Source organism: Culex quinquefasciatus, chromosome 2, assembly GCF_015732765.1.
Source record: "Culex quinquefasciatus strain JHB chromosome 2, VPISU_Cqui_1.0_pri_paternal, whole genome shotgun sequence".
NCBI lineage: Eukaryota > Metazoa > Arthropoda > Insecta > Diptera > Culicidae > Culex > Culex quinquefasciatus.
This window is the reverse complement of record NC_051862.1, coordinates 115,283,200-115,300,041: the sequence shown is the minus strand read 5'-3', so window position 1 is coordinate 115,300,041 and position 16,842 is coordinate 115,283,200. Positions and strand designations below refer to the sequence as shown.

At 40.8% G+C, this 16,842-nt stretch overlaps 3 protein-coding genes and 1 long non-coding RNA gene across 8 annotated transcripts; 1 reads left to right on the top strand and 3 right to left on the bottom strand.

The window, feature by feature from the left end:
- Positions 1–2,490: 2,490 nt before the first annotated feature.
- LOC119767885 lies at positions 2,491–5,537 on the bottom strand. Of its 3 annotated transcripts, none has more exons than XM_038257709.1 (3): positions 3,323–5,537; positions 2,922–3,221; positions 2,491–2,857 (listed from the first exon to the last, which is right to left on the bottom strand). In XM_038257709.1, the coding sequence occupies exon 1, from the start codon at positions 4,773–4,775 to the stop codon at positions 3,783–3,785; it is 993 nt and encodes a 330-aa protein (XP_038113637.1). In that variant the 5' UTR covers positions 4,776–5,537; the 3' UTR covers positions 2,491–2,857; positions 2,922–3,221; positions 3,323–3,782. The 3 variants fall into 3 exon arrangements, with proteins under 3 accessions (XP_038113637.1, XP_038113638.1, XP_038113636.1); XM_038257710.1 differs by having other exon boundaries at positions 2,922–3,218; XM_038257708.1 differs by having other exon boundaries at positions 2,922–5,537.
- A 793-nt stretch (positions 5,538–6,330) lies between these two features.
- On the bottom strand, positions 6,331–7,044 carry LOC119767101. Its single transcript, XR_005277327.1, has 3 exons — positions 6,782–7,044; positions 6,652–6,721; positions 6,331–6,592 (listed from the first exon to the last, which is right to left on the bottom strand). It is a non-coding gene; the product is annotated as an uncharacterized LOC119767101 (long non-coding RNA).
- On the top strand, positions 7,021–14,696 carry LOC119767099 (lysosomal-associated transmembrane protein 4B). 2 transcript variants are annotated; one of them, XM_038254736.1, is made up of 8 exons: positions 7,021–7,173; positions 11,096–11,230; positions 11,299–11,491; positions 11,554–11,692; positions 11,761–12,040; positions 12,106–12,461; positions 12,777–13,577; positions 13,853–14,696. In XM_038254736.1, the coding sequence occupies exons 2-6, from the start codon at positions 11,120–11,122 to the stop codon at positions 12,433–12,435; spliced, it is 1,053 nt and encodes a 350-aa protein (XP_038110664.1). In that variant the 5' UTR covers positions 7,021–7,173; positions 11,096–11,119; the 3' UTR covers positions 12,436–12,461; positions 12,777–13,577; positions 13,853–14,696. The 2 variants fall into 2 exon arrangements, with proteins under 2 accessions (XP_038110664.1, XP_038110663.1); XM_038254735.1 differs by having other exon boundaries at positions 12,106–13,577.
- Positions 14,619–16,512, bottom strand: LOC119767100 (phosducin-like protein). 2 transcript variants are annotated; one of them, XM_038254738.1, is made up of 2 exons: positions 16,363–16,512; positions 14,619–15,652 (listed from the first exon to the last, which is right to left on the bottom strand). In XM_038254738.1, the coding sequence occupies exon 2, from the start codon at positions 15,628–15,630 to the stop codon at positions 14,773–14,775; it is 858 nt and encodes a 285-aa protein (XP_038110666.1). In that variant the 5' UTR covers positions 15,631–15,652; positions 16,363–16,512; the 3' UTR covers positions 14,619–14,772. The 2 variants fall into 2 exon arrangements, with proteins under 2 accessions (XP_038110666.1, XP_038110667.1); XM_038254739.1 differs by having other exon boundaries at positions 16,332–16,452.
- Positions 16,513–16,842: the final 330 nt, after the last annotated feature.

The following is a 16,842-nucleotide window of genomic DNA, read 5'->3' as shown; positions in this document are numbered from 1 at the left end:
CTTCACCGCGAATCTCGGTCTGCTTTCCGTTGGCCACCGTGATATGACCACCAGCAAATTCCCGCAGCGACGAGAAAAAGTTCCTGTCGTTGCTCATGTGCGCGCTGGCACCACTGTCAATCACCCAACTCGCAGATCTCCTCACTCCGGTGGTGAGCGCGACGTCCTGTTCGTCGCTTTCAGCGGTCTCGATCTCCGTGCACCCGGCGATTTGAACTTCCAAGGTTCCGACAGCCGCCGCTGCCGTGCCCTCGATGGACACCGTCGCCGTCTTCCCGGCGATCTTCTTCTCCGTGTTCCTGGCAGCATCCTTCTCAACATCGTTCTCGCATTTTCGGCGCCATCCGCCACGCACTGGGCAACTCCGTTTGAAATGACCCGGCTGGCCACAACGGAAGCACTTGCGTGCTTTCCCCCGCTGTTTGTGTTCCGCGGTTCGGCTCACCTGCTGATGATGTTCCTTGAGAGCTTTGAAAACATCCCGCGCGTGGGCTTCTCCCTCCACGAGCGACCGCTGGCTGTCCACCAGCAGCGACACGATGTTTTCCTTCGCCTTCCGGTCGCAGCTCCTCCAAGCCGCGTCCTGCTTCTCTGCCGCCGGCACATCTTCCATCACAACCTCCCAGAGGTCTTCGACGGCCAAGAGTGCCTCCACACGCATCTCCCACACTGGCCAGTTCGTGCCATCGAGTTTGGCAATCCGGAACTTACCGGCCATTTTCCACGCGCACTTCAAAGTTCTTTTTCACACGCGAAAACACAACCTCACTTTTCCGTTGGTGCTCCGCCACCAAACGGTAAACAAAAGTAAACACACAAAAAACTAAACTTTTCCTCCACGCGGAACCGTCCTTTTTCACTTTCCCGAAACCGTCCTGACTGGGCCCATAACCTGACGGAATTTGCCGTCCAGAACGCACAGCGGATTACCGCGAATCGGATCGGAATCGAGGAAAGAAAGAACACGAGTAACTTCCACGAAAGAACTTTTATTTGGCGAGCAAACACAACATGCAACCGCACGCGTCGACTGGTTTGGCGGGAATGAGCTGTCACAACCACCAAGGCTCGGCTAGCAAGGTTAGCACAATAACGGCGCACCAAGGTCGTGTAAAGAAGGTGAACACTGTTTATTTCAACAAATTTTAGTCTCTTTTGTGTCGCTGTTTGTGTGCATGGGGTGATTGGGCATAATAATTGAATGATGCCATCAAAAATGCAGTGCCTTTGGGACGCGCAGTCCTGTTTTTTTGTGATAATTTTCGTCTCTTTTGTGTCGCTGTTTGTGTGCATGGGGTGATTGGGCATAATAATTGAATGATGCCATCAAAAATGCAGTGCCTTTGGGACGCGCAGTCCTGTTTTTTGTGATAATTTTCGTCTCTTTTGTGTCGCTGTTTGTGTGCATGGGGTGTGTTCGGACGCCAACGGAAATAAACCTCCTTGCGAATCAGCCCAATTTATTCGAGGCAGATCAAAGCTGCAAAATATTTCAATGTTTAGTACATGTTGTGTTTGTGTGTGTGTGTGTTTTTGTCTTACAATTTTTTTGTTTCCTGTTTTCCGTCCAACCCGATCCGGATTAGTGTTCAACGTTTGTGTTGTAGCTGTAATTTTAGGTTAGGTTAGAACTACGTTCCTGTTCGTTTCGTACTGTGCAAGTTTTCGCATGTTTCTGTTGTGTTTTTCCACGTTTACATGTTTTAAACTTACTTATTATCCCAAGTAACCATCCAGCACTTAAACATAGCCACACTTCAGCATTTAATGCGCTTTTACAGCTATGAGTAAAAGCTGAACAGTTTTTACGTCAGCACTAACAGCTACTATAGTGCTGAATAATGACCGCATTTGGACTTTACTCGGCTGGTTTAGTGCTGGCCTCGACTGTTTCTGTCCACCCCTGCGGAAAATGTCAAAACAAAAAACAGAGAGCAAAACAAAAGTTGCTCTCGCTCTCCCTCTCCCCTTGCCTTCACGATTTCTATTCTATTTTTAGTTTGCTTATAACTGCATTATCGACTGAGCTGATTGTGATGTTGTTTTGTTGATGATGTTCTGCAGAGGGGTATGGAAGTTGACATCGCTGTTGTGGTGATGGTCCTGAGCCCGTGTCCGCACGGCTAAGTGAGAAGTAATTTCCCAGTGCAACTTCAATGTATCTTGTGTTTACTGTTTCAGACTATAGACCGAGCTATAGACTAAAATACATTAATTTTGTTCTTGATCACATTTGATCATCCCGCCCGTGTGGATCAATCGGACCGCGCACTGGACTCACAACCCAGAGGTCGCCGGTTCGAATCCCGCGGCGGGCGCTCTAAAATTCTTTGTGTAAATATGGGTATTCGGCGCCGTCGCTCCGTGCCATACTTTCATACACTTAGGAGCCCAGGGCGGCGAAGTCCTTGTAGATAAAAGGAAGACACTAGTGGTTGGTACTAGCAATGGTGGCCGACAGCTATAAAGTCAACTTCGTTTTTTCACATTTGAAAAGTTTTTTTTTTGAGATTTATCAAAATCAATTGACTGCCTTTATTAATTAAACATATTTATATGTATGCACAACATACAAAATAAACCACTTTCAACACAAATCCTTCCTACAAACATGTCTTGAATGCGAACAACAAAAATCCCTGCCGACGGCAAATCAAATAAAATTAACCGCTTTGCTCTCCATGTCGTCATTGCCGTGCATCCGACATTGTGGGTAGCTTCGAGCACTTCCTTGCAGGCTCCGGACATCCTATGGGACTACGGGCCATCGTACTCTGTAGATCATCCGGACGGTGCTTGCCCAGAACAGTTGACAAGTTGATCTTCCACATGGTGACGGTGCAGAGTTTGGAAAGTACTGGAAAAATTAATTAAGCAACTCTGTAAAAAATTTAATCCATCAAATTATTCCACATACTTACATGAAAAACCGAGTTCAAACTTAGAAAAGAAAAACTCTTTGCTAATTTCTGATAATTTCCAAATTTCGGACAAGACGACGAGTGAAAGAGAAGTTTGTTTTCCTTTGTTCACTCTCTCTTTCACTCTTCACTCAAAATCTGAATCGTGTTGCCAGTTTGATGAATAATCTTGGAAGTGTTGCTAAGCGTAGCTCTAAATCAGCATTATAACAGCTATTGACTGTGCAGTTGAACTAGTGCTGATTTGCATTAACAAATGCTGTTGTGTGACTAATTTGCAATTGAAGTGCCAGTATCCTGCTGATTAATGACTTTAATTAGTGCTGGATGGTTACTTGGGTAGATAACCTGCGCCCTGTCCTGTCTTGTTCGAGGAAACTCTGTCCCGCCGTATTCCTTACTTGTTTGTGTCCGTCTACCTCCCGTTATTCCCGTTATTCCTCCTAATTATCCAAATCACTCCACGTTCCTTTTTCCCTGACCAGTTGTGCTCGTAAATTTTGATTGTGACTTTGTTTTGATTCGTCGCCCTTTTTCTCGTGTGTTTTATCACTGTTTACTCCCTTTTTCCTCACGTCTCACTCGCGTGAGATGCCGTCGCGCCGTTCGTTCCCACGCAGCAGCATGGTGTCGACCCCGTCGCGGCAGTGAGCGGCCTCAACATTCCTCGGCCCGTAAACCAGGTTCCGAGGCTTCTGAAGCAGGTTTACCTTCGATCTCCAGCACGGCCAGCCTCGCTGCCACGCGCTTCACCAGCCCGCTGCTGGTTCGCACCCATGCTTGGCGAATCCTCCCGTCGCCGGACACGATCGGCTCTTCGACCACTCCGCGGATCCACGACAGGACGACCGCCGAATCAGTTCAGAAAAAAGTCTTGCTGATCGGGAAACTGTGGTTGTCGTGAATCGCCTGGGACATGCGCGCCGCAAGTACGCACGACTCCAGCTCCAGACGCGGGATGGACAGCATTTTCAGCGGCGCCACCTTGGACCTACTCATCACCAGCGCCACCACCACTTCGCCCCGGAAAATCGCCCGGAAGTACGCCACGCATCCGTATGCCTTGTCGCTCGCATCCGCGAAGATTTGCAGCTGAATCTCCTCAATCTCATCCCACCGCGCGTTCCCGAAGTAGCACCTTGGTAGTTTGAAGTGCTTCGCGTCCCCCAAAATGTTGATCCAACGCAGCCACCTCTGGAAAGCCAACTCGTCGATCATTTCGTCCCACTCGCACCCCGTGCGCCACAGATCTTGCACCAGGATCTTCCCGAGAATGGTGATCGGTCCGAGGAATCCCACTGGACCGAATTGCGCCATGACCACACTTAGCACGATCCGCTTGGTCGGACGTCGCTCTCCCACCAGGACGTTACGGAACTCCGGCTTCGAGGCCACCGCGAAGCAGAACACGTCCTGATCCGGTTCCCAGACTATGCCGAGTACACGCTCGTAAAATGCCGACTTTTCCTGGTTGAAGTGCACGGATGTCTTCACGCTTCGTTCTCCCATCGCGTCCAGCACCTTCTTCGAGTTCGACACCCAGTTCCGGATGTTGAAACCTCCTTTCGAGTGGATGAACTTCACCTCGTTGGCCCGCCGAATCGCTTCCTCGACCGTGTCCACCGTGTCGTAGTAATCGTCCACGTAGTGTCGCTCCTTTATTGCCGCCGCTGCCTCCGGGAACTCCTCCGCATACTGGTCCGCGTTCAAGTTCTTCATGAACTGAGCCGAACTTGAGGAGCAAGCCGACCCGAAAGTTGCAACGTCCACCTGCGGAGCGTCGGCAGGGATCTCGCGGAACAGGAAGCGTTGAGCTTGCTTGTCCTCTTCTCTGATCCTGATCTGATGGTACATTTCTTGGATGTCCCCACCCAGCGCGATCTCTCCCGGAAACGACACACAACTCGTGGCAATGGCACCAACATGTCCGGTCCCTTGAGCAGCTGTGAGTTCAGCGAGACACCCCGTACCGACGCCGCCGCGTCCCAAACCAGTCTTGTCTTGTCCGGCTTCCGAGGGTTCAGGACGACGTTCAGTGGCAGATACCAAACGGCGTTGCTGGGCGTCTTGAGCTCCTCGGCCGTTGCTTTGTGCGCGTACCCCTTGCTCTGTTACTCGGCGATCTGTTGACAGACGTTCTGCTTCAACGCCGGGTTCTTGTCCAGCTTCCTCTCCAACGTCTGCAGCCGCCGCGCAGGGTTGCCAGGTTGCCAGATAAATCTGGGAATGCCAGAATTTTCAAGTGTCAGCCTGAATAAAGATTCGCCCTTTTCTGTGCCAGATATTGACAGATTTTGCCAGATTTTTCACTTTATGCCAATTTTGAAAGACTTCTTGATTAAAACGAACGAATTTAAGCCAAAATCGAATAAATTAAAAAGTGTTTTTCTTTAAAAAAAATAAATTTAAAATTTTTGAAACATAAAATCAGTTAAACCATCTGAATTCTATTTTTTTGAACGAATTCAGATCCACCCTCCATCCAAGATTGTTAGATTATCGTCTGCCAGATTTTTCCAGATTTTTAATCGATTATTGGCCAGATTTTTCAAATATTGACCTGGTAACCCTGCTTGTGAGGTGTAAGCACAGAGTATATCAGCTGCTCTAGTAGCAACCTGCGCTAACTAACATTCCCGTCCCTTAAAATCGAGGTCTACAAACTGACATGGCGGGCGCCGTTGGTGGCCAATGACTGTTACCTACTCGCAACTGATCTAGTTTTAGCAATCATGGTGTTTTATCTTTTCGGCGCATTCATACATGCTGTTGATAAGGGAAACACCACTAGATCGTCGAAGCCTATAGGCTTCGATATATGATATATGATCAGTAGTGCTGAAAGGATATAGAGTTATCTACGTGCGCATGTATTGCGTGTACGTACACGAAAAAGATTGAGGTTAAATTTTGTACCGGCCAGCAAAACAAATGGCGTGTTAGTGTGTGTGAGATCGGGCTTATATTAGAGATCTGGTCGAAGTGAATTTGACTTACCCAAACAGACACGAGTTTGACGTATCCAAACAAGCATTTGGCTTTACGCCCAGCAAAACTTATCAGTGTTGTCAAGCTCAAAACATACGTTGCCAGATCGATTTAGCAAACTTAGACCAGTCTCCGTATTTAGGGTCTCTAGCTTAGATAACTCTATTAAATTATACACCGAAAATCCAAATAACACAGATCTGTGTAAAATTTGACACAGATCGCTCAAAAACTGGAATACACAGAATCTGTGTAAAAGCCTTGTACACAGAACTGTGTACAACCGTTGTCTGTCAAATCTGTGTAAAATTTTACACAGATTCTGGGTAAAATATTACACAGATTCTGGGTAAAATTTTGCACAGAATCCGGGTAAAAATTAAAAAAAAATAAGAATCTGATTTTGATTTTTCAGGCCAATACAAGTAAAAATTATAATATCATTTATTAATCTTTGTTTTGGGTTTTATACATAAGACAACATAAACTAAATATTTGACCACTCAGCGTACTACCCCGGTCCGGAAAAGCTGACAGTGTCCGTTTACTAGTGCTGTCTATGGAACTCTCCGCTTGGAACCGGAACTGGGAAAATGGTTAGCGCGGGCTCGAGTTCCGGGGCTCTGGACTTCCGAGGTTCCCCAAAAGCACCACGTCGGAGGAATTCAGTGTGTGTGAGACAACTTGAATAAAAATTGAGTTAGGTTAGGATTACCAAGCAAATATTTATGAGATACATTACCTTGAATCCAAATACGACCACTGCGCCCCATGGGTTTACGGTGCATATGATGATCAGTTTGTTGATAAGTCTAAAAACATTGAAGTATTTTAATAATTTTCCAATATTTTGATCACGAGGAAAAACTTACAAAAATTTGCTGCAAGAGCGACGCCATCTTAGCTTTTCCTTTTTTTACCCAGATTTGAAAGGAAAGCTGATCGGAAATCTGTGTAACTTTTTACACAGATCTGTGTTATAAAACTACACAGTTTTGACAGCTAGAACATGTTCTACAATCTGTGTAATTTTTTTACACAGATCTGTGTTATCTGGAATTTGCGTGTATGTTAATTGTGTGAAACACACACCAAAAACAAAGTAAACTATGTTAAACGTGTGCCACACACAATTCCTTTGTGAGTCATTTCGCATTTTCGTGTATAAAATTGCATTTTGTCGTGCAAAAACGTAATTTGAAGAGAAAATGTTTTTCTAAAGGAAAATTTTCAACAATTATTCGTGTCACAACTGATTAAACCGGCAAGTATTTTAAAATTTACGTAGAGTTACTGAACTATGATGTACATTATACTTAATTGGCGATTAATATTTTGGAATAACATGTAAAAATGATAATTTCACCATTTCCAATCTTCGTCGCCATTATGACGAAAACAAAACTCAAAATTTTCAGACTTAATTTCGTTTGCCAATTGCATTGATCTGATTTTGTTTGGATTTAGCCCAAGCAAAAACATATTGTTCAAAAATTCTGCATTTTATATGAACAAAAATGTTGAATTTGAGCTGATGAGCGAAATTCATTGAAATCATGTGTAGGCATTGATCGGTTAGGCAGGGGTGCCCAACCTTTTCACCCTGTGGGCCAGATCTGATTTTTCTGATGCAGTGGCGGGCCGGAACTAATGTCGGCAAAAGTAAACATTTTTTTCATAATGTTTATTTTGTTAGGTTGTTTCAAGTAAACAAATTAATAAAGAAGTGTTGCAAATAAATTTCATATATCCTGATTTAAAGAAAGAAAAAAATCTTTTAAGCATGAGGTTATTTATTTTATTTTTATTTGTTTTAGCTAAAATCGTATTGTAATTGTTTTGTCGATTGAAATTAAATACGCTGATAGTATTGACAAAAAAATCTAGTTTCGTCGTTGCATGTTTTTTTCAAGTTTGAAAAATCAACGAAAAAAAGATAAATCGAATTGATAAATTGAATCGAAATTTGGATTCAAATCTTCTTTACGAAAAAAATGGTTGCGTTATTGATGCAAATATTTTTCAAAACATTATAAAATGATTTTTATGACACGAAATTTAAAACAGTGTAGAAAAATATATTTCTGGTAGGTTTTTATTCGTCTTTCTTAAAAAATCGGATTTCAGGACGTATTTTGAGTTTTTAGTATTAAAAAAATAGCAGCGATCTTTATTCTCGACATGTTCAATTTGATTTTTTAAAGCTTTTTTCCAGCAAAACTTTATCGTTGAAAAATTGTTCTGAAAAAAAGTTATTTTGCTTATGAAAATAAAAAAATGAATTAGAAGTAAAAACAGCAAAAACTTTAAGAAACTAAAACTTAGTGTCTTTCAGTCTTTTTGCACATTTTTTAACATAAATAATTGATTCTGAAAAATGATAAGAAATAAATTCAAACATAATGAATTTTTAAATGTGGGATTATTTAACAAAATATAAACAAAACGATGAATAAGCCAAATTTTATGTAAAAAGCAAAAATACATAAAATAAATGTTTTGTTATATCTGAAAAATTAATCTCAAGATTATTTTTCTAATTTTGACACTCAATTTATTCATCGAGTATTTTATGAACAGCTTTCAGGGCCAGTCATAGAACTATTTTCAAAATGCCATCGGGGGCCGGATGAAATGGCCTCACGGGCCGGACGTTGGGCAGGCCTGGGTTAGGGGATGATGATGATTAAAAGGTTGGTGGGGTAGGGTAGGAGCGGATGTTGTAGGGTTTATGATTGTTTCGGATTAAATGGTTGTAATTATTGTAAACAAACAAAGCAGACAATCCGTGTTATATTTTTTTTATTATGACTGCTATTTTGTTGTTGTTAAATGTTCCCTCTAAATTGTAAGTAAAAAACAATAATAATTATTTAAAAAAATATATTTATTAAAAAAAGATTGTTCAAAACATGGTTGTTTAAAAAAATTAATATTTTGGCTCAGTGAATTTCATATTATTGCGACCACACTGTGGACACTTAGTACCATAATGTTACTGAATGGCATTCGTTAGGTCTCAAATATGCTGTTAACACCAAAACAATCGATAGTTTATATAAAAAATGGCTAGAATATTAAGAAAAAAAAAACTTTTGAGCGAACACCTTGAACGTATTTTATGAAAAGCCTGTTTAACATTCTTGTTTGCCACGATATGTTCTTGAACGGTTATAAAAAAGTTTGCCTAACTCCCTCCTAAATCTTAAAGACAGAATGTTGTTGAACAGTTCTAACGACGTTATCCAACCCGGTTAAGAATCTGAAGTCAAGAGTTCTTATGACATGTTCAACAAACGTTCTCTATGCAAGTAGGACGTGCGCTGGTAAAACTTAATTAAACCACGCACATTTCTAACAGGTTAAGAGATATACAACAACAAAAAAACGTGCGCTTTATCCAGCGTTCAAGAGTTCTCAGGGACGTTGGGAAAACATAGTAAATGAGTTCAACAACAAGTTCGGAAGTCTTTTGGCGAACAAAGTGTGCTACTTGGGAAGTCAGGTTAAAAAAAGGTACAGGAATGTTTTTCCTTTAAGGGGTTACATACATGTAAATCGCCAAAAATGGCAGAGGTTGATTGACCGTTGTTGTCTGCCTGTGTGGATCAATCGGACCGCGCACTGGACTCACAATCCAGAGGCGGACGCAAAAAATTCTAAGTGTAAATATAGGTATTCGGTGCCCTCTCCTGCTCATACCTTCACACTTAGGAGACCCGGGAGGCGGAGTCTTGTCGCAAAAAGAACGATACACGCCTGTGGATCCGTTGACGAAACCGCAAGGTTTAAGAGGGCCACATTATAAGGTGTTACGTCGATTCCGTTTTTTTGATTGACCGTTGTCGAGATATAGCTATTTGAAGTTAGCAGTTTCAAAAAACGGGTGCCACGATATCTCAACACTGCTCTGATCAAATCGGCTCAACATTTTGGTGAAGGCTCGTCAAACTATTCCCGTGTGCATGACGAAGGCCGATTTTCGAAAAGTTTATTGCACACTTTGCACCAAATTCTCCACCCTTGCAAATCATAACTGCACACCAAATATTTGCACACTTGAAATCCTACCCATTCCCCCTCGCCTAGAGTGGTGCGTGTCTCGACTGAGCTTTGTTGCTTTCGACCACTTTAGATCAGTTTCAAACTAGGATGTGTGTCTTAGATAGTTTTTTTCTGCTGTAGTTTGAGGTGTGCACTTTGTTGGAGTGCTTTTCACTACTTGCACGATTGTCTAAAATCTCTGAAATCCGCAATAATAAAAAAATACTATTATGTTTTTCTTTTAAAAAATCGTCAGTATTGGATTTTTGTATTTAAAAAAAAAAGCAAAATTCAAAAATCGAGCTTCGTCATGCACACGGGATATGTCTTGAGAGTCTTCACCTAATATTTCAGCCAATTTGGTCCATCCCATCTCGAGATATCGTGGCACCATCTTAAATCGTATATTACTCAGTTTAATCATGTAATATCTTCATAAAAAATTCAGGAGTGATCTTTTTAGTGGATTCAATAAATTTTCTGTAACATAAAATTTGGTCATTTTCTACATGTATGTAACCCCTTAATTAAAATTTCGGTGATTTAAGGTTCAAGTTACTTTCAGACAGTTTAGTTTAGGTTGTTGATTCAAGTTAGTTTCCCGTAAATTATTAATTGGACTTAAATGATTAGTTGACCTTGTCGAAGTGTACTATTTCATTGGCAGATCTGCTTCTGGTTGTGATGTACGACATGACTACTGACGGACGCGACAGGACGTTGCCCAAAAAAAAGACCTCAATTTTCATATTCCCTAGACAAGTCAGTTTTCATCTATAGATTTTCTTATTTAATTAACTAATAATTTTATTTCTTCTGGGCATTTTCACATTGAATCATAATTTCAGATTTCCTTTACTCAGTGTTAAACTAAGATTAACGTAACTGCTCAAGTCGTCCAAGTTCTCTCTACTCACACCTACACTAATTTTCTCTCATCTTATCCCTCCCGATCCCCTATATCTTCCGGTGGTGTTCATTTGGTATGCAATACTAGTTCGGCCACTACTCTTTTTTCCACAAGAAACCGGACTTGGACTGACTTGAGGCCGCGTCCTCCACCTTGCTCTGAAAACGAAAACGAAATTGACCTTATTCGATTAATTCGATTAAATAATAGAATGTTCAACTTTTGCTTACAGAAAATCAGTAATTGAAAGAAAGACATGCTCAGAATCAGACCTAAACTGGGTTCTACGATGGGAAGCAAAGAGTGGACATGCTGCTTCGGATTGCACGTCCGGACAACAACGATCATCATTGGTGTCTGGCATTTGGTAAGCAGTTTCTCTATCTACCAGGCTAACCGAGTTGAGTGTCTTAAATTCGCATCCATTTATTTCAGATTCTCAATGTACTGGCGTTGGGAATATTATCGATCATCATACGAACAAACAACTTTCACCTCCTGCTGGACGACTACAAGAGCGACGAGGATGATGAAAACGATATTGCTCCGATCTTACCAACTCCGCTCAGCAAGGTTGATCCTCCGTACGCCTATCGCGATCATTTCCAGCAAGCTGGTTTGCACAGCAGTATGTCTGATTTAATTTTGTTCGGTTGCAAAGGACTCACGGGGTTTCTTTTCCAATTTCAGATGACGTCGACATGAGTGGGCTGGTTTTCCTCTGCATGATTGCTGTAACGCTTATGTTGATTTACGGCGCCGTTAAGGGCAAACCGTCACATTTGCTGCCGTTTTTTTGTTTGCAAATCTTCGATTTTGCCATCGCTACGTAGGTTTTCATTGACACTAAGCTGTGACTATATTTGCTTGATAAATATTTTTAACCTAACCTTCTAGTCTCACTGCGGCTGGACATCTGTGCTATATACGGTCCATGCATCTTTGGATAACGGAATCTCAAAATCGCCTACCCTGGCGCGAAGAACTGATCAAACTGAATCCCCAAACACTATCTGTTCTTGTGTTGATTGGTTTCATTCTGTTTATATTCCTGAAGGCTTACGCCATTGGTGTGGTCTGGCGTTGCTACAAATTCCTAACATTCAGACAGCACAATCTTCGTTCGACACTGCCATACACCATTCCAGTTACAGTGGATGCAACTAATGTTTTGCAGGTAATTTCAGCTAGCTATCATTCTTTATAGCCCATTCGTAATCATCATCTCTCCCAACTTCTTAGGAGCGCGATAACAATTTACTTCTACCAGACTACGAGGAAGCCATCACGCAAAGTTTGAAACAGGCTCCTCCTCCGTCGTACGTTGTGGCCATGGCTATGAGTAATAAACCGGTTGCCGACGCCGGACCAGCTGAGACAACCCCGTCGGAATCATTGGACGCCAACCAGGAGGACACTATTAGCAACGCCGATCCGCCGCCGTACAATGCAATCGAGAACGATGCAGAATCTGGGGATGAGAATCACGTGTCAGTACTCACTATTGATCCTGCTGCTGCTACTGAAGTTCCAGCCCAATCGCCCAACAAAAATACAGGCGATACCCTGTAAAAAGAGTTATGCACAAAAAAGTTATGGTAAAATTGATTGGTTTTTCAAGATGTAATAACATTCCTTTTCTGACAAAAGAAAAAAGGTTCATCATTTTGCACTGTTTCGAAGCACTTCTGAAACTGTTTAAAATTCAGAACCTTGAAGGCACACAAAAAATGGGAAATTAAGAAAACATTGCACTTCAATCGATCTGCTGTGGTTGTGCTACACACAGTATGTAAGGATGAAAGCGATGAAAAATAATCGTTTTGCTTTGTTTTCTAAAAATGTCTTCTAAATTATTCTGAACTCTTTTATTAGAACTTAATTTTTTTTTATCTTCCTTTATATCGTTTCAGTTACTTTCGGAATAGTTCAATACAAAATTCATTAATCATACCCATTTTACTTTAATTGAATTTTAATCTGCTTAAACTATATTTTTTGATAAATAACAGAATTTTTCCTCAAAAGGAGAGAGCTCGACGTAGGAATTCGACACAAATGTCTCATTACCTACTCAAAGTTTTCTAATAAAAAGTGCAAGTTAGAACACAATTAATGTCATGTAAAATTAACGAAAAAAAAAAACAGAAAATAGTGTGAAATCCATTTTAGAGGTTTTAGTTCAATCAACAATAAGTTTGAATAAATATATAATAACCGTTAGAACAAACCTTTTATTGGAAATTTTTCTCAAAGAATGTAAAGTCGCACTGTTCTAACAAGCATTAAAAAGACTCACTTTTTTATCGGTTTTGGAGATGGTCCTTTCCTTTCTGACTCACACATTTCCCCAAAAAATATAGTATGCACGAAAAAGAGTTATTTGACCTAGAATAAATATAATGTAGCCGGACATCACATCGGATTAGTAAGCTAAAAATAAGGTTTGTACAAGAAATTGTGTAGTATACTTTTATGATTACCAAACAAAAATTCTATCATCTGAGGAAAAGTATAACGTATAGCTTCTTTTCAAAATCATCGTATAACATTTTCAACTCCTTCAACAACTTTCACAACAGGAAATGCAGCATCAGCTTGACTATTACAAGGCTCAAGCCGCTCTTCTGGGGGCCAAACCAAACTCGGATACGCACCTTATTCCGCTGGAAAGTCAACCAAAATATGAAGACTTCCTGCCAAGTCCAGATTTTGTAAGCATGATGTTTACTTACCTACCCCATAAATACGATTTTTTCTAGTTGTCTCTGCCTCTAAAGATCGGTTGCTACTTGGATCACCTTCTGTTTTCGGATAGATAAATTTTTATCCCTTATACAAGTTAAATTGAAAATTCAATAGTATTTCGTAAAGGTTCAAAAAGTTTTGGAATTCTCTAGACCATTTCAAACAAAACTGTAGAATTCAGCTCATTGAGCATTAGGTAAATTTACATACATACAAGATCACTCTTTTCGAATTGTTCCAGATGATGACGGACGACAGCAGTTTCACAACCCAGCAGAATGATAGCAAATTTTCCGACAGTGCCATTTTTGGCAATAACGTGTACAGCTTTGACCAGAAACAACCGGATGAATCCAGCGAATCGAGCATACCCTGTAAGGATTCGATATTTTCATTCAACCATGCGTCGTACAATGAAGATCAATAGATTTTGGCGTAAGGGAGCGTTCTTTTATTACGTAACGCAAAATTTTGGATTTTTGGACCCCCTCCCCCACTTCGTAAAGAAACGTAACAGATGGGCTATCCCCCGGTTCCCCTTGTAACGCGTAACACAAGGTCTTTTTGCAAATTTTTATGAGTGCTTATATGAAAATTTTGCGTTACGTAACATAGTTTTTCCTCACACCTCCCCTCCCCCAATTTTCGTAACAAACGCCGACACCCCCTCCCCCCACTAACTGCGTTACGTAATAAAAGATTGATTGATTGATTGAACGCTCTCTAACGCCTCAACCAGTAATTAAAGATGAGATTATTTTGAAAACAGATTTATTTTATTTAGTCAGTTTCATACGTGCTAAGAGTCCACATTTGAAGATTTTTTTTTTCTATGGTTTAATCAATGGAGCATTTCCATTCGAGCAGTTTTTTTTTTCTTTTTTCTACAATGTATTATTTATGAGAGAACTGTCATTTCTACCACTCGAATCGGTTGCTTCATTGCATATGATGGAGAAAAATTATAAATATTTGTTTTTTATTTCAAATAGAAATACAAAAGGACATTAATGATAAAAATATATATTTAGTGGTTGTATTTAAAATGTTTTGTTGTGGTTTTACAAAAAGAGATTTTTCCGAAATAAATGCTTAAATTGTTAAATTTGATTTGTGAAATCCTGTTAAGGAACAAGAAACCCCCTGTTGATTGCCACGCATTCAGTTTGAACTTCCGCCGTTCATAATGACTGGCACGCAGGACTTGTCCGGAAGCATTCCAACCTCGATGAGAAAGCTTTCTACGTCCGAGCTGTTGAATTCGTCGCTGAGATCATCTGTGACCCGAACGAAGTTTCCAATCATGTTTCCGGCCTTGTACACCAGCAGAGCCGGAACGCCGTTGGATTTGAACGTCATGCTAAGTCCCGCCACGCAGCTCAACATTTTACAGAACCGCACGTGGGTGTACTCCGTGGCCAGTTCGTTCAGCGCAACGTTCATTTTGGCACAAGCCGGAAGCTTCTGATTGTACACATGGATTATGACCGTCACAGTTTTCTGCTCAGAGTCGACCATCTTCAAGAATTCTTCGCCACTGTTTAGCTCGGCCAGCGTGCCAAACGTAGGGAGGTTTCCTGTAATCGCCAACATTTCAGCTATTCGCCTTTTCTGATACTCCTGCAGGAAGTCATCGCTCATGAGCTCTGCCATCTCGTCGTCCAACTGTTGCTGTTTCTTGGCTTCTTCGTCCTCCCGGCTGGTACGGGCAGTTATACTCAGCTTTTTGATCAGTTCCAACTTTTCTTGCTCCTGATGATTCCGTTGCTCGGTTTCCAGCTGCTTGAACCGTTGCCAATCTCGGATTACACCCTTAGGTCCCGTATTGGCCGCACTTCCCGACCAATGGCTTTGCTCCTTGATTTTGTCTTCCGAAATAAACTGCAACTTGGAGCTTCCGCCGCCCTTGCTCGAACTTGTCTTCTCACCCCCATCTTGTTCGCCATCACTCTCGCCCTCACTACTGCTGCAATAGTATTCCAGCTTTTCGCCCAGAATTTTATCTTCAAGTGTAGCCATGTTAAGTCGATCCTTGGTTCAGCTGTTGAATTAAAAGTATGTTTTAGTATTCATTCTTATAGAGACGCGTGGTCCTGCTTAATAACGTCCCTGCTCCAGCTTTTTGATTGCGACTCATTGTTGGATGCGTATTCAAAAGACCTTTCCAACGAGTCCAAAGGACAAAGGCAACCCTATCGATAGTTATAAGTAGGTATATAATATATATTATGAAGTTATGTTTAGAGAACACGAAGTCTTATAGGTTGCAAATTGTTAATTAACAAAATATATATATATATATAAATGTGAGGAAAGCATCAGCAACCTTACGGTGGATTAAGCAACGTTTTTTTTATCAGGTTTATCGATATATTAAAAATGGGCTAGTTTAAAATGTTTTCAAATTGGTTTTACTTATCGACTTGTTAGTAAGCCTTATCTTGTGATGCCCTTTGATTTTAATTTTTTATGGAGACTCGTTTCAAAATTGCGAATAGACTAGCAAAATATCAATGATTTTTACTAACAATGATATCCGGACAAGTATCGAAATCCGACCAATATTGATTTTTTTTTCAAGTTAAAATTGAAGTAATGGTGCAATTAAAATTCAAGCTTGACAATTGGATGTGATGGTAATTCTATGAAGCAACTATCAATTGATTTAAACAACACTTATTCATAGGAGAGTTGCTCAATGCAACTAACAACTAACTAACCAATGCCAATACATTTTTTTAAACCACTTACTCTGTTTAACACAATTAGTGCTCAAATTTTATCGATTTTTATCAAGACACAAAATTCAATGGATAAACGGTGTTTCACATATGCACGGTTAATTAATTCCACCCAAACATGCACACCTGCGAAACACAATTAAACCCAAGCACTAACTCAAATCGAAACCATGTCTGCGTAGGAAATATCGAAACTTGAATCAAATGAATTCAATTCGATGAAGTAGAACTCTAAAATAAGTTCATGTATACGCAATTTAAGGTACTGAAGACTAAAACATCTTGATTTACGTTCAACTTTTAAGCGTGTACAGTTTGTTATCTTCCAGACTGACATTGGCTGCGTCAAGAAAGAGAAGCAAAAATCAAATTTTAATAACACAAAAAGTTTCATACAACGCCCGAAATTGAATTCCTTACAACTTCCCTTTACATTGGAAAGAAATGTAAAGATGTTGCTGTAGTAAATTGTGTTGCCAATAATTTAAAC

Coding starts and splice junctions, on each gene's coding strand:
- LOC119767885 (XM_038257708.1), bottom strand. CDS start 4,775: ATGTACCATCAGATCAGGATCAGAGAAGAGGACAAGCAAGCTCAACGC.
- LOC119767099 (XM_038254736.1), top strand. CDS start 11,120: ATGCTCAGAATCAGACCTAAACTGGGTTCTACGATGGGAAGCAAAGAG. Junction 11,231..11,298: donor TCATTGGTGTCTGGCATTTG/GTAAGCAGTTTC, acceptor CATTTATTTCAG/ATTCTCAATGTACTGGCGTT. Junction 11,693..11,760: donor TTCGATTTTGCCATCGCTAC/GTAGGTTTTCAT, acceptor CTAACCTTCTAG/TCTCACTGCGGCTGGACATC.
- LOC119767100 (XM_038254738.1), bottom strand. CDS start 15,630: ATGGCTACACTTGAAGATAAAATTCTGGGCGAAAAGCTGGAATACTAT.